This window comes from Rhipicephalus sanguineus, chromosome 6 (assembly GCF_013339695.2).
Source record: "Rhipicephalus sanguineus isolate Rsan-2018 chromosome 6, BIME_Rsan_1.4, whole genome shotgun sequence".
Taxonomy (NCBI): domain Eukaryota; kingdom Metazoa; phylum Arthropoda; class Arachnida; order Ixodida; family Ixodidae; genus Rhipicephalus; species Rhipicephalus sanguineus.
In genome coordinates this window covers 10805921-10828743 of record NC_051181.1, presented here as the reverse complement: position 1 = coordinate 10828743, position 22823 = coordinate 10805921, and the positions used below count along the sequence as shown (strand labels likewise).

Here is a 22823-nt window from a genome sequence, read left to right as displayed (position 1 = left end):
TGCGGCACAGCGGACGGACGACTCATGTGGCTTTTGTCTATGCTTGCGCGTACGTTTGTACGGCGATCCACTACTGAGCATCCCTTTTTAGTTGTGTGCAGCGCGTCGCCTGCCAAGCTCACCTAGTTAAGTGCCGGGACGTACGCTGTAACGTACGTGTGCGTTTGTCTCTGCGTAGCGTGACTTCTCCGCGCTCGGAAAGCACCGAACCGAGCAAAAGTGTCACAAGTACGTTCTCAGGTAAATGCAGCGACGCCGAGCTGTTTTCATTTCTGCAAGCGACACGCTAGTAATCCAGTGATGGATTACCAGCGAGGCATTGAAGTGGTCCCGCACAAGGGCGCGGCAGCGAACGGCGTGTTTGGGTTGTCACCTGTTCTTAAAAGCGTGCAGTACACTAGTGTAAGTGCAATACACTTACACTAGTGGCAACAGCGCTAAGCCACACGCACTGCTGAGCAGGCAGTTCATGATCGTTGATAGGTTTGTTGGGTATTTCATGGAGAAGTGCCGCGGCGCGTTCGTCAGTAGCCGTCATTACGCCCCCATGTATTTCCGATGCTTATCCGTGTGGGCATCACCGCACTCACGGCGAAGTCGTAGTAATCACTGGTCGACCGTTCATTCACTTACCGTAAAGGCACAAAATTGCAAGTTCTTTTCAGTAATATATACAATCGAATATTCGAAAAGATTGAATATTCGAGTCCCTTCGAATATTCAAAACTTCTCGAATACATGGTTTTCGAATCGAATACGAATATTGCAAATGTAATATTCGACTGATATTCGAAACTTTCGAATATTCGCACACCTGTAATTTTTTTATTGCATATTTAAATTTTTAGGGTGCTGTGACACCAAAAGTTTGAGCTTGAGTAATGCAATGTGCGTTAAAGGGACACTAAAGGGAAATATCAAACTGGATTAGACTGATGTATAAGTATACAACCCATAACCAAACTTGTTACATCAGAAGCAGCCACCATGTGCATTGCATGCTGCTGCGGAATTCGAATTGCCCAAAACCGAGAATCTGATGTCTCCACTGACACTTTCTGTGCAGGTCCAACAGGGAGTTTCACTAGCATACTTTGAAATGCTCATTGAACTGCCGTGATGCCACTAATTTAGTCAAGTGAAGCTGCAACTGTGCAACAGATAAAATGGCTTTTTTCATTCTGCGTCATGTGTGTTCAATAGTGTGGTGTGTGGAGCCTGGGTTAGCCCAAGTACCTATCTCACATATTTACTGAAAGGCATGCTTCTAGAGTGTGTGGTGACGCAGTATGCACAACCGAGTTCTAGTTGACAACGTGCTACCCTTCAGCAGCTGAAGCAAAGAAACACACTGTGATTCTTCGAGATTGCAAGATGTAGCTTGATCCACTGTGTGTATGGCAGCACACGATGGACCTCCGCACGACATGTGAAGGCCCTCCATCCACCTTTTTAACCTGTTTGGCGGAAACATGTGTTCCAGGACCGGGAGAGTCATGATCGCCATAGAACACTGCCACAAGTTCAGGCGAGGAAACTGAAGGTAGCACAAACCTTCAGTCACACCTGAGAAGCACCAAGCGGTGCTTGCAGCTTGTCCAAAATGCTTGTCTCAGCAATTGGGGGGGGGGGGTTGCGTAGCGGAAATTACTGAGACTGGAGACTGACATCAGAAAGGAATAAGGATGTTTGTTTTGAGCTGCTTGAACCAAACTTCTTTACTTTTGAAGGCACCAAGGCAGTTCACAGGCGCACGTGGTACAGAATCCGTACAATTGTCACCTCTCCGCGAAGTCACAAAGCACGGAAACCCAGCTGTGTATGAGTCCAGAAACATTTGCAAGTACTTTGATTTTGACGCCGTCATCGACCTTCTAACTGGACTCTGGAAACACGCGACCCCCACGGCAGTCGGTGTAGCGTACAAAATCGGGGGCCAAGATGGAGACACAAAAGTTCTGGCTAGGCTTAACTGAAACGATTGCCGCAAATGAACTGAACGGTGGCCGGAGCGGCAAGATTGCGACACGCGGCGCTGTTTCTCCCAAGCACGCCGATATCGAGAGTGCAAAGCACAATGGGGGCCGCTTACTCACCGCTGGTCTGCCGGCCACACCTCCTTTGGAAAATGGAATGTGCTCGACAGTCTCGTTATCGGAGCGCTCGTGCAGCGCTGCGGCTCCAGCCACTGTGCACTTTTGGCAATTTTTTTCCGTTGAGACTGTACCTTTTCCCTCGCCTTCTTTCGGTACGGTGGCGAGCGCTTCTCACGGCCAGCCGGCCAGCCTTCGCCCAGATGCACAGTGCCTAGAATGTACTCAGCGGTACTCTACGATATGGTTACAGTGAAATAGAAGTGTGGTGGCGAGTGCTTTTCCGCAGCACCGCCACAGCAGGAAAGGCTGACGTACGGGCACGATTTTAAAAAAAGAGAGAAAAAAAATCACAGCATATCCACGGAGTGAATGATGATGAGTGGGCGAAGCTGCGGAGGTTCATCGGTAAACCGTGAATCTTCCGTGAATTCTGCCCAGTACATCATCACCGACGTGAGATCGGGCGCGTTTATACTAAAGGTTCGATGAGTTATGACGACTTGCAGCTCACTTTAATTTTACATGTACGCTGTGAATTTTCATTGTTTAGAAAACCATTGCTTTAGAAAACACCTTGAGTCTTTCGTTAAGCAGCTGGCGTCTTTTTCGTTTTGCTTTAGAAACATCTGGCGTTCTTTCGTTTTGTTTTTACAAAACATCTGGCGTCTTTCGTTGGTTTATTTCATCAATCAACGGCGTTTTGAACAAAATTTTTATTGTTTAATCACGCACAGGAGAAATCTCACCAGGCACTACCTTGGAGGTAAACAATGGCTGCTAATGGGAATGAGAGACAGAAGAAGTCGGCTTTTAGCTAACACTTACACTTCTACAGAGACAGAAGAATTCGGCTTTTAGTTAACGCGCACGCTGCGAATTTTTTATTGTTCAACAACGCACAGGAGAAATCTCCCACCGGCACCACCTTGGAGGTCAAAGGGTAAGACTTGTTACTCACTACTACGACCCCGACGAGGGACGAACGGGTGCCGCCTTAAGGAGCTTCGCCCCTAAAAAAACCCGCCTCTGCTTTGGTGGCCACTTTTCGGGAGATTCAACATGACATTCGTACAATCGGGAGATTAGGTCCAAATTCAGGAGTCTCCCGGACAATTCGGGAGGGTTGGCAGGTATGAGATATCCCCACATGGGCACTAGATTGTGATAGAGCTTGAACCAGACCAAGTTCTTCTACACACGCCTTTGAATCATAATTTCGCCAAATCCCCTCAATTGAAACTTTTCCATTGCAATCAAGCTGTTGGACTCAATCTCTGTGAGCTCAGCTAGCTCAAGTCTAAAAATTTTGAACAAATGTGGCAATTTCCTTCAATCATGCTTGGACAACTACTGATAGAGCTCGACCACAATCAAAAGGCCCATGGGAGCTGTGAACTCCCGTTTGACTAAGCTTTGTGCCTTGCACACTTATAAAACATTTTCAGGCAAACATAGTATTTGTGGGCATTCCTAAAGTGTGCAAGAAGCCAGATGCTGCCTCAGTTAAAGCTAAACATAGTGCACGTTGCCTCGCTTAGTGTGCATCAGTGAGTACTGCTAAAACAAACATCATGGGCATTGCAGAAACATTTCGGCTACATCGCGTAAGCGTGTCCATAGGTCGGCAGAAAATGTGGAGCTCACTCAGACTCACTCATGAAATATATTTTGCCCTTAGAGCTCACTCAGACTCAGACTCAGCAAACGTTTCCTCAACTGGACTCACTCGGACTCAGGCTCACTAAAATTTTTCTCAGCCGGACTCACTCGGATTCAAACTCACCAAAATATTACTCACTCGGACTCACTCAGACTCAGACTCCCGGATCTATCTGAGTGTGAGTGAGTCTGAGTGAGTCGACTCATGAGTCCGTTAGCACAAATTAGCTTTTTCAACCATGGTGTCAACGCCAACATCTACCATAAATGGTGCTCTACTTGGCACTTTTTACTCTCGTACCTTCATATATAGGTTATCAGTGGTTACAATCCAGTAAGGACATTTTTGTTGAAAGAGATTACTTACCCGAGATAATTTTATCAAAAACAACCTGTGTCACCTGCCCCCCCCATCCCGCCTTTTCGTAACTCACTCCTCTGATCAATAAATATTTAGCTGGCGTATGAACACTAGTGCTTTGAAGTATGTGTGCGTCGACAGGAGTATAAACGTGAGCCGATATAAGGCTGATAATAACTCTGAAGTTGTTTAGATAGAACTATAGGTCGGCAAAAAAGTGCGGAGCTCACTCAGACTCACTCAAGAAATATATTTTGCGCTTAGGGCTCACTCGGACTCAGACTCACTGAAATGTTCCTCAACCGGACTCACTCAGACTCAGACTCAGTGAAAGTTTTCACAACCGGACTCACTCGGACTCAAACTCACCAAAATATTACTAACCCGGACTCACTCAGACTCAGACTCACGGCTTGATCTGAGTCTGAGTGAGTCTGAGTGAGTCGACTCATGAGTGAGTTTGCCGACCTATGCCAGTGACTACAGCATAGAATGTGAAAGGGAATGAAGAGTGCGCGTGTGTTGAGTGCTTGTCTTAGAGGCTGTGTGTACTTGTTCGTAGAGGAGCTAGATGGCGCGAGTGTCAAGTGAACAGTGAGAGGGCGACATGAAAATGAGAGAACAAACGCATTCGGCAGAAACAATCACCGAGCATGCGCACCTCAGAAAGGCACCCCCACAAAATCACTGATTGCATGAGGGAAGGTGGTGCCCTTTGAAAATCGAAAAATCGATATTAAAAAAAAAAACCTATATTTGGGCTGTACGTATTATAAACTGCCTTTCCTGTAATTATGAACACCTAATACATTGCAAAAGTAAGTCAAATCGGGTAATAACGAGCAGTGGCAGTTGCTGCGCCAGCCAAACAAGCGTCGCAAAAAGCGGCAGTGTGCGTAATAGCTCCTGAAGGTGAAGTCCCCAAGCACCCCCATTGCAATCCGTCGACTCCTTACGGAGATGGCGGTGAGCATGCATTGTCTCATTTCGGCGTCTGAGAGCCAGAAACCTACCAGGACAAGTTTGTCCTGGCCACGGAGGAAGGATAGAATTGCCACGGTCCTGGCAGGTCTCGGCGACGCGGATAGGCAGAACTGTCCAGCCAGAGAAAAATGAACGCTGTCTGGAAGTGTGCCACGCGGTGAGCGGAGCAACCAAAAAATGAATGGCTATGGCCATATCTATAAACGATGGCTATGGCTATGTGGCGCGGCATGTGCGCCATGTGCGCTTCCGTAGGTCTCGTACCGAAACGCGGCGGACTGAAGATGTTCAACAGCATTTATTCTTTTTGCCGCAATGTTAGCTCCACAGTGTTCTCCCGGATCTTGCTGTAGTGATGGGGTCTGAACAAAAGTGTGTGGAACGAGCACGTATCTACGTACTGTGCTGCAGATGAAGGAGTTGCAGTGCTCAGTGAAATCGTAGAACGAAACCACTGTGCTACAGAAAACATGCTTTCTTTTTTGATGGCCAGTGTGACTGCCTACTTTCGGGTCGGTGTGTGATTCATGGAGAGCTGAGGCAATGGCTGAAGGGGCGATCGAGCAATTTGGAGAAGACACGGTGGGGACGGTCGAGTAATTCGGAGAGGCACAGAGGGGGAAAATTAGGCACAACGAAGAAACCACCATCGCCATGCGGCAGCGCTTCACAGGTACTCTAGAAGGCGCTTTTCTGCACTCCTGAATGAGAATTTTTAGCTGCAGAACGTATCATACGACCGCAGTTTGCCGCAGTGCTGAGCTGCTGCCGAATAATCGCATTTTCCGGGAATGTATTAGCCGGAACATATTGTCACGTGGTCGTGACGTTGACGAAGGCAGCAGTCAGCACGTCAGAGATGAAACTCTTTATTTGGCCGAACTTGTGACCGGGAAATTGAAAAGCAATACACTGATAGCGGCGAACAGAGCGTCGACCGTTGATCAACTGACAAGCGGTGAAGCGCGTCGGCATTTAAACATGTGCCGTCGAATATTCCAGCGTTATCGCTGGCTGTCGTGCAAATTCTAGAATAAGCTCGAGTGTGCGCGTCTTGCGCGCAATCTTAACAAAATGATCTACAATGATCGCGAAGCTTCTCGAACAATGAGGCGTGGTTCGCGCTGAGCGTTGCTGACAGTCTTTGTGGCCGAAAACCCAATACAGCAAAAGTGATAAAGAAACGCACGTGGCAATATTAACTAGAGCTGTGCGAATAGCACAATTTTGGGTGAGAAGCGAATTTGAACAATAAAGATTGACTGCAAATCGAATATATTATTTTCGAATAATTTTCAAGTATTTCTCAAATATTTTTCGAATACTTAGAAGCAAAATTACAGAAAAAAGTTGCAGAGAATCCCTAAGTACAGTAGACTCCCGTTAAGACGAACTCGAAGGGACCGCAGTCATCTGTTCGTCTTATCAGGAGTTCGGCTTATCAGAAGTGCTCCCAAAAAGAGACATGCTAACATGCCAAGTGCATCCAAATATGTTACAGTAAAAGCTCGTTAATTCGAATTCCACGGGAACGCTGAGCAATTTCGAATTAAACAAAATTCGAAATAATGAAAGTGAGCAAAAATGGGCGGATTTCGGGGGTGGGGGCACGAAAAATATTTATTGGCCAAAAAAGTCGGTGATGACCATCTGCTTCTTTTCTCTGAATGCCACAGCTGCGGCTCTCTGTTCCAGCGCGCGGACGCGGCGCAGGGAATCCTCTTCACCCTCTTCAAAGCTGAAGAAGAGACGCGCCACATTAAGTGCCTCCATCCCCGCAGAAGCTGATGGGCGCACAGGCGCTTCGTCATCTTCGTCTTCCTCACCTTCTGGCTCTTCAGCAACAGGCTGCGCACCGGCTACTTGAGCGATAATGTCCTCATCAGTCAGGGCACCACACACCGATGCACCGGTGTCAACTTCAACATAATCGGCAAAACGTACGCCCCGAAGAGTGTCGCGCAATGCTACTGGCATGAGCTCCTCAGCCCCGTCCACGTCCACGTCACAACTATCCTGCGCACTTCCAGCTGCAAATCCACTGTGGCGGAAACAGTTTGCGATTGTGGTCGCGGTCACCTGTTCCCATGCGCGCACCAACATGTGCATGGCAGTGAGCAGCGTAATGCCGAAGTCCTTCCTGTCGCCCGCGCACAAACTCATTCTCTCCAGCATGTGACGCCTATAAAAGCACTTGATGTTCCTTATCACACCCTGGTCCATTGGCTGTAGGGCCGCAGTCGTATTTGCTGGAAGGAACACTAACTTTGTTGCTCTCAGCTCAACGTCGACTTTGTGCGCCGAACAGTTGTCGACGACAAGAAGAACGCGTCTGCCGCCCAGTTCCATTCGCCTGTCGAATTTCAGTAGCCACTTCCTGAACAGGTCACCTGTCATCCAGGCTTTCTTGTTTGCGGCGTACTCCGTCGGCAGTGACCAAATGTTTTTGAAGCACCGTGGCTTGAGTGCTTTGCCAATCACAAAAAGGGGGACCTTTTCCGTACCGGTCATATTTGCGGCGACCAGAACAGTGACACGCTCTTTGCTGCGCTTGCCGCCGGCACAGCTGTCTCCCTTGTAGGTGATCGTCTTGTCTGGCTGCAACTTGAAAAATAACGCTGTCTCGTCAGCGTTAAACACATCCTGTGGTGAGTAGCTCTCCAAGTACTGCTGCAGGGTGTCGCTTCTCCAAGTAGCGCATGTTTCGGCGTCCACTTCCTTTGCCTCGCCGGATAACGTGCGGAATACGAGATTGTGCCACTCCCTGAAACGATGAAACCATCCCTCGAAGGTGACAAAGTCTTCAATGTCCAAGCGCAGGGCGAAATCGGCTGCCTTGGCCATGATGATAGGGCCGCTCAATGCGATACTCTGGGCTCTCATTTCTTTAACCCAGATAATCAAAGCTGACTCCAGTTCCGGGAACTTCGCTGTCCTTAGCCTTTTTCGACTGGCGCCAAAATCCTCGGCTTCATAGGCGTTTTCAATGGCCGTCCTGTTGCGTATGTAGGTTGACAACGTGCTCGGAGGTATGCCGTGCTTCCTCGCAATTTCGTATTTGCTGGAGTTCCCTTGGTCAACCTCTCGCAAAATCTCCACCTTCTCCTTGACAGTCTTCGCGCAGTAGTTTCCCCGCGGCATCTTGCAACTTCGATGCGGAATAAGACGGCTTGACGGCGTGAACGAACAACGTGCTCGAGGAACAAAGTGACGCTGCCGGGTGCGGCCTAGGACTGCTAGGACTACTCCGCCGACTCCTCAGCGTCCCGCGGGTCCCGCGTATACAAGTGGCGCCAGGCGCTGAGATAGCGGGAGGGCTACGGAAAAAAAAAATTGCTCCCTGGATTTCGGAGGCCATACTTTGCTCGCCCTTTGCTCGGAGGCCACTTGAAGCTGGAAAAAACCGGTCGTGCCACCTATCGTTCGGCCGTAAAAGCTTCCACTAGTGTTTGACGATGATGACGCTCGGCGGCGCGCGCTTCGAATTATCCGTAGAGGCGGCAATTTCTGTTCGAATTAACGAATCGTTTTACACATGGTCTCCTATGCACTGCGGACCGGACTGCAGCGACCATTTCGAATTATGCAAAATTTCGAATTAATGAGGTGTGAATTAAACGAGCTTTCACTGTACTTGAAAACACTGACTGGAGAAGACTTACAATGGGGGCAAAAAAACAAGAAAAAGCATTTATTTGGCTTATTTAGATAAAGACTATGCCTTCAAGCAGAATATTTACACGAATCTTACAAGCACCCGATTTCGCGTGTTCAAAAATAAAAATGCTCATGAAGATAATTACTACCACATTTTAATGATAAAACTGTAGCACGCTCCTATGTTGACGATTAGAAAAAAAATTAAGGGACAAGCACACCTTTCCTTCAAAGAATGTAAAATTTATTGCCCAGGCAGCTCCTTTTCTTCTGTGAGCCTGTTTTGCTGGCTCTGAGATCACTTCTGGATACGCCTCGGTCGCGTGCTGTTGCCTTGACAAAGTCATTATACGCTGAGTTGCTTAAGAAAGTCTGCAAGGTTTATATTTAAAGAAAAGCGGCGCACAAAAAGACGGAGACAAAGAAGAGAACCACACACAGCGCTGCACTCACAACTGAAAGTTTATTCAGAGGAACAAGAATTTAAAAGGTAAAAACCGCGCATGACAAGTGAGGTACAACGTGATTAGGTGATACGCTCATCAATAAAAGTAAACGTTGTACCTCACTTGTCATGCGCGGTTTTTACCTTTTAAATTCTTGTTCCTCTGAATAAACTTTCAGTTGTGAGTGCAGCGCTGTGTGTGGTTCTCTTCTTTGTCTCCGTCTTTTTGTGCGCCGCTTTTCTTTAGATATGAATATACACCAACTCGCCCAACTTTCTACTCTGCAAGGTTTTCTTCGAGGTCCTGATATTTTCCAGTTTTCGGCCCATAGTAACTTTTCCTGATCGACGTCCAGCTGAAGATATCCCATCGGGCTACTCACGGTCACAAGCCTCGCGCACACGAAAAAGACGTGACGCAGCTATATTCAGTGTACAAAATAGCCTTCCCTTGTCGTGCACTTCCATAATCAAAATGCCTCATCACAATTTGCACTTTGCTGGGAACAGATACAACGCACACAGGCCCTACGCGAACCAACGTGAAGTGACCACAAACTGTGCTCGGCCGCCACTGTGTGATGGCGATGACAATGCACGTAACCCCTCTGATGGGAGTGCTCCACAAACGTGGTTTCGGTTTCATACTCGATTGTAATGCACAGACCATTTTTGTTCCTGTTGTCACTTTCTTTTTTTTTTCCCCACTCCCCTTGCATTTGTGACCACGGCGGAGGGGCCCCAAGCTCTGGTGTTCTTCTGTCCTCCTTTGTACTCCAGCTGGGAAACCGAAGAACTACGAAAGTTCGTCTTAACAGAAGAGTACAGTTGAGCGGCTCGTCTTAAGCAAATTGTTTTTTGCATTGAGTCTATGGGAAACAAACAAACGGTTCTCTGTTGTTCGGCATAAGCGAGAATTCGTCTTAACCGAGTTCGTCTGAACAGGAGTTCACTGTATGCGCTTACTAGACAGGAACAATTACAAGTCACAAACACTGTCAAAGAACAGATTTATTCCTAAAGGGGGATACGACTTTCGTATCACGAAAAATGACAATAAAATCGATTTTAGGAAATCGCATTTTATTACGTACGCTTCTTGCATTTTCAGTTTCTGTAGCACTTCTTCCGATTCAAAAATATCGTCACTGAAAACTATGTAGAAGTGCAGTAAAAGAGTTGTTGTGTTTGCCGAGGGGGCGAAAATTATTGCGGAAATTGCGAAAAAAAAAACTGCGATAAAAAATTTATAGCTCCAAGATTTCAAGCTCCAAAATTTCAAGAGGTCGGTGCCCAACTGGGCACCGACCTCTTGAAATCGGAAAGAGCATTTCTCCGTCTTCAAATTTCCCGCTTCAGCTAGGTCCTCCATAAGAAAAAAGCGTACAAAAAGAAATGTTTGAAGTTCGTTTCGAGGCCTTCGATTGGCTGCGTCCACTATGCTGCTCCACCACGCCTCACCATTGGTCCGATTCTCACTCCAGGAGAGTGTCATCAGCTGCTTGCACGTCGCGTGGTGACGGCTGCCTAAAATCGCGACACTTACTGACACGTTCACACTCGTTCAGTGTTCACAGGTTAACGATCATTTAGAATATAATTACACTTTAGTCTGGCAGCTGCAAGCAGAAGCTCAAGCATCAGATTAAGGTAGTGCACCGCACTCATCACAAACATCGCAGACTTGCGTCTCCGACCGACTGTACTGCTTATCAGTATTTCGCATCTCGTGACGAAGACCATCGCGGGATGACTCGTCGTACTCGCACACAAGCATGACATACTTTGAAGCATCAGGTACCGCGGCCGCGCACATCTTGACCCAGCTTACTGCTCGTAGTCGTGGCTAGGCCTAACTCCGCTCATGCCGCGGATGTATGAGACGAATCCGAACTTTGCGGGCAAGAACATCGCGCTAACGGATCTGCGAAAGCGAAGAAGCCGCAATGTGTTTCGTCACAAGCAACGAATCGCATCGACCGCTGGCTCTTCGGAACCGTGGATGGGCATTTTACGCATCGGTAGCGGACCCGCCCATCCCAGCAAGCTCGTTGCGCAGCAACCACGTGAAGCACCGGTGGAAGCGGCTAGCAGTTTTGCACGTCGGCGCCCCAAAACACAGGACCAACCACGCTGCATGCCGATTTGTCGTCTTATATTTATTTTCCGTCATTATAACCCGTTATATTTATTTTTCGGAGGTTCGAATGCTTCGAAGAGTAAAATTTCGGTGCGAATCGAATCAAATAGCAAACACTATTAAAAAAATATTCGAAAGTTCGAATATTCGCACACCCCTAGTATTAACACTTAGCTCTATTGTGTTTTTTTTTAGTTTTCGCGAATGCGAGCGTAGGAGCCGGGAAATCGTACTAAGCAGGAACGTATCAATGAGGTTCTACTGTATATCTGGAGCTGTAAATCTCAAATTTACAGCAGCTTTTAATGCAGAACATTGCAAATCTGGAGAACATTTATGCAATTGCAATTTTTATTCAAATCCTTCCTTTTGATTGCGTTGAGCAGTGCTTTTAAAAATTGCCTTCAGTTAAGGGGGTCTTAGAATAGTAAAAAATGGACAGAAAATCAGTTTTGAGAAAAACGCATTTTAGGCATGTTTGCACCCCTAAGCAGCTGCCCTCAAAATATTATCGCCGATTTCGCCCGGGAAATGGGTTAAAACTTATTTTTAAGACGCCACGGGAGCCGCAAAATGCATCTTAACAGGCAAAATTTGTCCAAACTTCCCGCGCGCGCCGCGGGCGCACCAGCTGGCTGATCGCCGCCATCTTTGGCTTGCTTTGAAGCTGTTTTCTTTGTGTACATTTTGCGGCGTTTCAAAATGGCGTCGCTGCAACAGAACGGCCGCTATCGGCGCTTTTCCGAAGGGTGGTTGTAGAACGCTCATTGGCCAGAGCGCGCGCGCGCGAGGCGAGCCCCTTCTCTCGCGCCTCCCATTGGCTGGCGCAACCCGAGGCGGCCATTTTGTTTTTGTATTTTTGTTCTGCGCTCATGGCTGCCGTATTGCCGGTGTCGTGTGCTCGTGTGTTGTTACAAGTGTCATCTTCCTCTGCTTACGCTCGCGTTCCTGCGGCCCGCCGACACACAGTTACCTTATTTTGTGCTGGCACATCCGGAGATTCTCGTGTTAAGAAGACGCGCCAAGCGTACGAGGGCGCGATGCCGAAACTACTTGTCGCTACCGGAGCGTCGAGTCTACGAGAACCGCCCGGTTCCCCTTGGTCAAGCTGGAGCCATCGGATCATTAGGCAACGCTTCAGTGGCATTCGAAACCGTGTTCGTATGGCATACTATGCGGGACTGCCGAGTGCGCGGGAAATACGGCAACGGGAGGAGTGATTGGCATCGCAGCGCGCAACGAAGCAGCGGAAGTTCAAGCCGTTGGATGTTGGTGAACGGCGGCAAGGAAAATGGCACAGAATTTATCCGCGTGGACTTATCCGTGATAAAAACGTTCTTTGGGCTTGTGCTTCATTCCGAGTTCGGCTCAAGCAGTGACCTTTTTCAAGGCAGAGGGTATAGGCTGCATTCAAAGCCTGTGCTTCATTATCATAGGTGCGACTCGCGCGAGAAGCGTTTCTCGTAGAAGGTAGCTGGTGATAGTGGTGCCAAAGATAATTAATGTAATTTGAAGTGAAATAAATTAAATTAGGGCCACAAATACTGTCGACAAGGGTGCAACGGTAGTCGCTTCAACCACGACCTGACAGAGCAACACCGAAATTGCAGAGACGCCGTGTTACACTTTGGGAAATTGATTTGTGCTCCACAGCCTTGAGAAGGTTAAAAACTGACATTGGAAGTTGCAAAAGGAGCACTTATACAGTAGTGACACCAAGCACAGACTTTCAAAATTACACAAACCAGCAGGGGACCCCGAGTACAGCCCTTGCCTGCTGTTGAGCCAAGTGCTATTGCTGGACAATAATAACTGATTTTTGGTTTAATAAATAACCCACGTGCTTTTTAGACTTAATCTCTCTGTCTATTTTATTTGCCTGTTGCAAAGCCACATTCATAGACAAATTTTGTATTTCTTTAGCTTGCAAGGAATTGGTACAGGCCTATGAATTGCTAAAGGTGGAGTTTATCACTCTGCTACTGGGTGCACTATGTGGCTTTATAAGAAGATTTTGCCAGTACATTGGCAGGTCATGGTCACATATTTGGTATGGCTGTTCTCGTGAAGAAGAAACCTATCAAATGATATAACCACTAGTGCTGTGGCTGCACTTCCACAAAAGTTACAGTTGTCTGAAACTTCAAATGCGTTTTTCTCAGTTTGATATTTTTGCTCAACGCACTCAGCCTTACGGGGTTTTTTTCCATGTTGTTGCTGAGTAAAAAACACAAATTTGGTATCATTTTACTCGTATTGAAACGATCTGGGGGGTGATGCTATTTGCATTACTCTAGCACCATTTTACAAATTTTAATTAAAGATACTAATGAGAGTGAATCAGAAAAAATAACCACCAGTGAATGTTCATCTGTTTTCTGACCTTCACAGTGCTCTCAAGTGAATAAAAATAGCATCACCCCCTACAGCATGATCTGGGCATTGGGCCCATGCACTTACATATTGGTTTTAGTAGGTCGAAATTGCCTAAAAGCCCCGTAAGAAGCAGGCACTAATTATTTTTTCAAACCTCAAGATCTTTTGAACTAGTGCAGCTATTAAAAAACTAATTACAGATTTGAAATCAGCATAAAAAACTGGTCAAGACAGTGAAGTTTGGTTCATATTGACTCAAAAATAAAGAAAAATTTTTTAGGACCCACGTCCCCCCTTAAGAATACAACTTCAGAGGGTGCAATAAACTCCCCTGGTATGCTTTCTCATTTCAACAGCACTGCGTATCCGAGTAGGCACGTTGATATTAATTCACGGTCAAGATCACAGCCCACGATTGAGGTGGCTCATCCTGTGTGCCACCTTTGCCATTTCTTCAGATACAATCGAGTCCCGATAATTTAAATTGACATAATATCAATGGACAACTTGAAGTGCATGGTGGGTCTGGCTCCAGTGCTCCACCTTTATATACAAACAGTTGTCTGTAAAAGAAATTAATCTTTCCCAACATCTTATCACAAAACATCTGATGCCTCAACAAAATTTTAGCAAATCCTGCAACTTTATGCACACTCTTTCGTGTAGTGTACAACGTATCTCAGCAACAGCATCCTTTCAGCTGCCTCACCATTGCACCACAGTTGTCTTAAACTCTCAATCAAACAAATATGTCACGCCGACAATCCAACGAATGCGTGGCCCAAATACTCACAGCCAATCTTCTCGCAGTGAAAGCCTGTGCGGTAGTCGTGCTCCGTGGCACGCTCTATGAGCTCGCCATGGTATGGGTTGCGCACAATCCGGGGACGCCGGAAGCCAGGCCGACACCGACACTGGTAGCCACCACGCCGGAAGCCATAGCCGTGCACTGGTTCACACTGCAAATAAACAGCATCGTGTATTGAAAAAGAGTCTGGCCGAATGCCCATCACCAGGCCTGACCATTTCGAGCTGACAAGCGCTTTCATCACGACCGTGTCTGCCAAGAAAGAGCTCAAATTCCAAATTGAATGTTGTTTGCCCTTTTCCTCACGGGCACCGCGCTACGAGGCTGGGCGATGATGTACAACACTGAGTGCGTCTACATAGATGAAGCTCCTTCATCACCTGCCTGTGGCAGGCAAGGAGGAAATCAAGGCAGTCTTTCCTTAACACACCATCGATCACCGGTGATCGCCAATTTCGCACCATTAGTACTTCAAATAAACTACTCCGCCCCTGAACCAGTAGCGGCCTCTCGGCGATGGTATCCAAACTAGTTTTATGCAATGTTCACATTTTTACCGTGTGGTGGCAATTTTTAAAGGGACCAAAGGTGGAAGCGCACTTGGGCCATGCGATGGCGTTGACATCTGAAATCGCGTGCGCTCAACAGAAAGCAATTTCGCTTGATGCCGACGCTACTACAGGTGATTTTTTTTTAACTTTTCCAGCAGCAATGACCTAGACCACGATGTGGTGACGTCAGAATTTAGCTCAGATGAAGAAATTTCAGCAGATCAGCAGGGATCATCAGCTGTCAGCTGCCAGTACATTTTGTTTCCACTAGAGCTGTGCGAACAGCAAAATTTTGGGTCTGAGGTAAATTCTACTATTAAAGTTTGAGTGCGGATATCCAAGCAAAATTACAGAAATATGTCATAAGGATCCCTGAGCACATTCTTATGAGGTGAGTACATGAAAGTGTTCCCTTTCTCTAGGCTGATGTTATGGAGAGGTGCTGCAAGCGGTGAACCTGAGTTGTGTTATAAAGAGATAATGCAGAGGCCAAATTGTATTTATCCACGTGATTTGGTGAAACTGAAGTGGTGTCGAAATCACTTCACACATCCTCTCATATTTCCTTGTCGAGGTACTATAAATCACAATGCCGACGAGTCTTCTGACAATGTCGATGCTAAGCCTCGGACTTACTGCAGCTACATGTCCCAATATCTGTGGAAGTACTGCTGCCTCCACAGAAGTTGAAGGCCAACTGACGGAGACGCTCTCCCTTTGAGTCGGGGGTCGCTCTTCTGCTGCCCCTCTACTGCGCGGCTATAAGTGCTTGCTACGGAAGTTGTTGGCGCCAGCATCACCGCCGGTGTTGGTTCCCGTGGGAGAGGTCACATGTCTTTCTCACACGTCTTTCGTGGACGTTGGATGAGTGTGTGCTTTCGCAAATCTGGTCAAGTAATGTCTTTGCATTGAAATGTATTGCAGAACATGGCCATAGACAAAGCAATTCCTTTTGCACGGTAACCCCTATACCAGGTGGCAGCGCACTGTCCACTGCAAGAAAACAAAACTGTGCTGCTAGCTGTCCCGTAGTGACACGGGTGACGTAACGTGCAGTCTTGGCACAAGCCTGCGTAACTTGACATTTCACCATATCTGGGGCGATTATGACCAGTTTTACCACAGGCTGATTTCGCAGTGCCAAGCCATCATTCCGAAAGCATGCTTCCCAAGACGACCGAGCACAAAAGAGAAATCACGTTCGTGGCATTAGCAGCGACGAACCATCAGTGGCAGATGTAGTGACATCACAAAACTGCAACGGAACGCATATTACAGCTGTGCCGCAAGGGCTCATTTCATGCCCGACTATGGCCTGCTTGTGTTAAATTTGTTCCCAGCGTAATGAAAATGGTGACGCGCTCCTTTAATTATGAAAGCTGATATCGAAGGAAAGTTATTTCGCACGCTGAGGAGAGCTAAGTTGCGTCTCACGGACCCGTGCCATGGACCACTCGCGGACCCGTGTCCATGAGTGGTACACTAAGGAACGAGGTCCTCAGCTGCGCATCGACAAAGAAAAGTTTCTACGAGCCAAAAATGGAAAAATATCCGGTCGCACCGTTGCAGAGCTATAATTTTTTTGTTAGAGTGCTGTTCTTTTGCAATTTCCGCAATAATTTTCGTCACCTCAGCAGGCCCAACAAATTTCATACAGCACTTCTACGTAGTTTTCAGCGAAGATATTCTGGAATCGGATAGAGAAAAGGCAACAGAAACTGAAAATGTGATTTCCAGAAAATTTTTTTTTGTTATTTTTTGAGATATGAAAGCTGCATCCCCCTTCAAGAATAAATCCATTTTTTTGACAGTGTTTGTCACTTGCACTTCTCTACAGTTATAATACCCATTCAGTGTTTACATAAAAGTCTGTTGTAACAGTACATGGATTTTACATACTCCCTTAACAACAGACCAAATTCCTCTTCACGATGAAGGTCTATCATAATGAAGTTATATGCATGTGTTGTGTCGCAAATTTGTGAGGGCGATGTGACTACATCTGCCACTGACGGTCGGCTATTGCTAATGCTGCCAACATGGTTTTGGTTTTGTACCTGATCGACTCGTTTTGCGAAACGTGCTTTCCAAACAATGTCTTAAGTGCCGCGAAGTCAGTGCAATATAAAATTCATTAGTATCACTTGAAAAATGGCAAAATATCAAGTTATCCAGGCTCTTGGCAATACTGCAAGTTACGTCACCCGCGCCACTACGCGACAGCTAGCAGCACTGTTTCATTTTCACGCAGCGGATAGTGCACTGCCTCCAGGTGTATGGGTTGCCGTGCAACAGGAATTGTGTTCTTTTTGGCCATGTTTTGCACTACATTTTAACGTGACAGCGTTGCTTGGCCAGGTTTGCGAAAGCGTGCACTCGTCAGGCATCCACAAAAGCCGTGCGTGAAAAACACGTGACCTCTCCCACCGGTGCAAAGTGTCGTCGACACCACTTTGGTTGTACCAAACCATGTAAATATACACAACTCAGCCTCTGCATTTTCTCATTCTTGATAAGACATTCAGGGAACCCGACTGAGCAGCACGCCTCCGGTGCTTCATCAAGCTACCCAAAAGGAACCCTTTCATGTTCCTATCTCGTGAAAATATGCTTAGGGATCCTCTGCAACTTTTTTCTGTAGTTCCACTTCGAAGTATTCGAAAAATATTTGAGAAATATTAGAAAATCATTCTGTTCGATTCGCACTCAAACTTTATTATTCAAATTCGCTTTGCACCCACAATTTTGCTATTCACACAGCTCTAGTTTTTTTTATTTCACTAACTGTGTAAAAAAGATAGCTCAAAGGCGGCTTCACTGCATGGCAATGTAGTGAAAGCAAGGTCACAAATGGCACAACGTGGACAAGTGTGGCCATCAGGCATTAAGAAACACAACTTTGACGATTGCAGCTTTCATTGGTTCCATGTGTGACAAATTTCTGTAGATGATGAGAACAGTCGTCATCGGTCAATTTGGTACAAAATCTCATAATGACTATGCTCTTCAATGGGAAGGAAAGTACTGCCAGCAGAATAAATTTCACTTTCCATGACGTTGCAATGTGCTTGTCTTTTTTTTCTTTTCATGTGATCGTCAACATGGAGCATGCTATAGTTTCAAAATATCCTTTGGAAGCGCTGCAATTTGACTTTTAGCAAATGAAACCATTGTATTTATTTGCTAGAAGTTTGAATACTTCGAACAGTAAAGTTGCGGTGTGAATCGAATCGAACAGCAAACATTTTTCCAAAAATATCTGAAAGTTCAAATACAGTCGCCGACCGATAAATCGGACACCGATAATTCGGACATGCTCGGTAATAGGACAGTCGTGCGGCACCGCCGATGATCCCATAGAAGTAATGTGTAAAGACGACCGATATTTCGGACAACTGCGAGATCTGCATTCGATAATCCAGACCCTGTCCGAGACTGTCGCGCACGCCGAATCGCCAGCCATTATCTCCTCAGAGATCAAAACGAAAGTAATTGGTGATCTATGAGGCTTTATTTCGATCGCTACTTTACGCCTCAGAGATTTGTGATTGGAAACGCCGATCTTGGAGGCACTGGTCCACTGTGGGAAATCGTATCGACATCGCGAACATTCTACATTCTGGTTCCTGTATCCCCGCGCTGCGCTGCTATCGCCGCCATTTTGTCGAATGCGTCTGCGGTAAAACGTTTTGCGCGCGCGTTCATTTTTATCTTGAGACTTGCTTTATTTTACGCTCTGCTGTATGAAAAGATCTGAGTTAAATGGCGCCAATGGTGCCCTCACAGCCAGCACTGAAGGCCGCGCCGACGACAACGAAACGCGGCAGATACAGTCTACTGCCGATTCTTCGGACGCCCGATTTTCCGGACATGCTCGAAAATTCGGACGCTTTCGCGGCACCGTCACCAGCCCCACAGACGTCAATGGTCAAGAACGTCGGAAATTTTGGACGCTAGAACTTTTCGGCGTCCGATTTTTCGGACTTTCTCCCCAAATTGCAGGCCCGAAAGGCAATAATTGAAGCCCCCACTTCTGCCGCGTCTATCATCTCGTAGGTTCGAACCAGCACTTTCGCGAGTCGACCTGTTTACGACAGTAGTAGAGTCCGAAAGTCAGCTTTGTCGCGATGCCGAAGTGTTATGGGGTGAAGCGGACTGGAAATTCAAAGGGGGCGCTATCACGACGCCGTGCGCCGATGTCTTTGCGGATAAGCAGTGGAAATGCACGGAGGCGTGATGGCGGCAGGTGGCAAACGCACCAGTACGGCTCAATTGCTGACAAGCCTTACGATAAGCATCTTCAGTCAACTGCTCAATAGTACATGTGGCCTGGGGCAGTTGCATGCGTAGTGCACACATTTAAAGGCGGGAACCCAAACGCACCACGCCGCCATTCATGCTGCCTCTTTGTGCGACCACTAAGTGCGCCGCACAGACGCGTTGCCTTCACGAACGAAACCAGCTCAACATCGTACAGCGATCACATCACACTGGCGGAGATACAGGCGGACTTGGTTGCACGGAAGTGCGGGCAGCAACGCATTGACAACTTTTTTCGGCCACCGGGACCCTGAAGTGTCAATAAAAGTATTTTTTTCTGACGCATTCGTTTTTTCGGACATTCGATAATTCGGACTTATTTACGTTCCCGGTGGAGTCCGAATTATCGGTCGTCGACTGTACTTGCACACCCCTAGTTTTCACTCGCTGTTTTGTTTTCTAGAATTGGCTGAATTGTTCTGCATGCATCCCATATATTATTTTTTAAATTTGTAGTGTGTCCACATCATGTTGCCACCAGCACAAGGATGCATGGAGTGTCGACTACAGAGAGAACAAGTTCAGTAACATTGATAGTTGGGCGAGTTGGTATGGGTTCATGATTAAACTCGGCGCAACGGACACGATATACAAACTGTCTTCGTGTATTCTTCGTTTGTATATTGTGTCCGTTGCACCAAGTTTAATCATGTACAGAGAGATCCGGGCATCGACCTCTGGTTGATGCTTCGCAGCTGCTGATACGAGCACTGAATTTCTTTCATCTCCTTTCCAACTGAGGTCATCCGCACAATCCGTGTCAACAGGAACAAGTACATGCATGGACCCATATTCTTGAAAAGCCGACGTAGAAAGAGAAGGCAGGCTCGTCGAAGCAGGTGATGCCTGAGAAAATGGCCAAGTTCATTGCACTCCTATGGCCATATCGGGAATGCTGTGTCTGAATTTGTATTGGAGCGCAACAAAATTGCTTCCTGAACTTCTGACACCAGAAATCATGTCAAAGCAACGTTTCACTGCTCTGCTGGCCACACTGCATGTTTCGATCCCAAAACGAACAACAGCGCTAATGCACTACAACTAGAAAAGGTGTCCTGGCTTCTCCAGCACATCAATGACTGCTCTGCGACATTTTTCCAGCCATATGCCGAAATTTCAGTTGATGAAAGAATGGCTAAACCCAAAGTGCAGTTCGGCATTCAGCAGCACCTTCGAGAAAAAGTTGTAAAATGGGGATATCCTTGCAGATCCAAAGACCATCCAATTCATAGTGCACACAGGAAAGCAGGAAAAACCTAGCGCAGATGGGCTGGCCTTTGATGTGGTGATGAATCTGTGTGACAAGTACCTTGACCATGGGTATATACTTATCTGGACAATTTTTACACTCGAACCCCTCTTTTTGCGCATCTCTTAGAAAGCAAGGCACTCGCACGACTCAAGAAGATCGCCACGGATTCCCCGCGCAACTGAAAAGTGTCACTTGGGAGAGAAAATACAAGAGAGGAAACATCTGAAGGACAATGGAGTTCTCTACCTTCAGTGGAAGGATCGGCGGTTGTGCATATGGTAAGCACAGCACCAACTCACATGCCTGCCAAAAGAAGAGATAGATGCCAAGTGGCAGCAAATCAAGATAAATAAGCCATGATCAGCTGATTGGCTCACATAATGTTTTGAGAAAATGCGTTCTACCACTGCATTGATATCGCAGCTGCGCACAGCTACATCTTCTAGAGCTATAGGTCCAGGTCCTGTCCAACACTCTGCCACCAAGAGTACAAGAAAGAACCGGAGAAAGAAAATGAAATTCAAGACAAATGTGTTCTGTCACACATGCAACATACCCATTGTGCTTTACAGCGAGGAACTGTTCCGGCGACTGGCACACTAATCTGCCTAATAAACGATTTATAGCTCCCAAAGTTTTAGAGGTTAAACTACGTTCTTCAGTCTCATTCTGCAGTGATGTTTAAAATAATAACCACGATATGATTATGAGGGACACTGTAGAGGAGGGCTCCGGAAATTTCGACCACGTGGGGTTCTTTATCATGCACCTAAACCTAAGTACACGGGCCTCAACCAATTTCCCCTCCATCGAAAGTGCGGCCACCGCAGCCGGGATTCGATCCCATGACCTGCGGGTCAGCAGTCGAGCACCTTAACCACTAGACCACCATGGCGGGTAGTAAGCAGGGCAAACCAAGAGCTTCAATATTTCCATAGGTGTCATGTAATTTTTTGTAACTCAGACTACTTGATCTATTTTCACAATTCTTGAATACTAAATGTTGCCAGGTAATTATTCAACAATTTATATCTTTCAGAGTTTCTAAAAAAAACAATTTGTCAGAGCGATTCATTGGGCAAGTTGGTGATCCATATAGTTACTAACAGCGCAAAAAAGGACGAGGGACCAGGAAGAATCACAGACAAGCGCTGCTTAAATTTGTCAGAGTTCTTACTTTTTACTAAAAAAATTGCCGGAACAAATTCGTTTTTCTTCTGTTTTCAAGCAAAAAGAAATTTTAGTTTTTTGATAAAGTAAACAATATTGTGAAGCGTGAAAATCTGGGCCAGTTGGTTCATGATTAGATGTGAAAAAAGCAGCGAAAACTCAAGACAAGGACAAAGGAAGAGGCACACCGTCGCTGCACTTGCAACCACTTTATTGGCGCATCCACGTAGCGTACTTAAACCCCTAATCGAGCGCACGTGCGGGACAAAAGGGGTAATGAACGTATCAAAGAGCATGCCTACAGTGTACGATCGGGCACAGGCAGCAACCCAGCATTGCATGTGAAGGAATGTAATGGTTGTGAGCCTTTGTTTCGCCAAACCAGCATTCTAGGCAGGGGAAAATCAAAGATTGAACGGGAACTGCTTGAGGCGTATCACATCAAAAAGAATGGGCATGTTTGTATTAGTGAACCTTCTGTGCATATCACAGAAAAAGAGTGGCTGTTTGTGGCTGATTATCGGGCGGATGATAGGCTTCAGCTTGTAACGTGTGCATGTGCGCTGGATAAGAGGTTTAAGTATACGTGCATGTTTAAATAAAGTGGTTTTAAGTCCGATGACGGTGTGTGCTTGAATGTGCCTCTTTTTTTGTCATTGTCTTGAGTTTTTGATGGTTTTTCTCGCATCTGAACAATATTGCAAACACATTCATTTGCCTTTACATTGATGTATTGCATGACAATGTAAAATTAGTATAGCTGTGGCACAAAAAATTCCTAGCTGAAACATACAAACGACAGCCAATTTCACTGTGGTAACGAAAGAGATCCGAGAAAGGAGGAGGCAGCATCCCGGCCACGCATTGTGACGTGTGCTCCATGCTGATGCATGTGCACTGCGTGATCCTCCCGTACAGGAGAATGCAGGGCAAAGGCTAGACAGGGCAAGGGTGCGAAGCTCCCCACATCATGGTTGCATGCCGCTTCAAGATCATTTTTATCT

General features: G+C 46.5%; 1 protein-coding gene across 1 annotated transcript in view; it reads right to left on the bottom strand.

Annotated features, from left to right (window-relative positions):
• Positions 1–22823, bottom strand: part of LOC119395595 (uncharacterized) — a 319487-nt gene that overhangs the window by 215421 nt on the left and 81243 nt on the right. The window contains exon 6 of the mRNA XM_037662574.2: positions 14512–14677. Within this exon, the coding sequence (XP_037518502.1) occupies positions 14512–14677 (166 nt within the window). The remainder of the gene's footprint in view (positions 1–14511; positions 14678–22823) is intronic.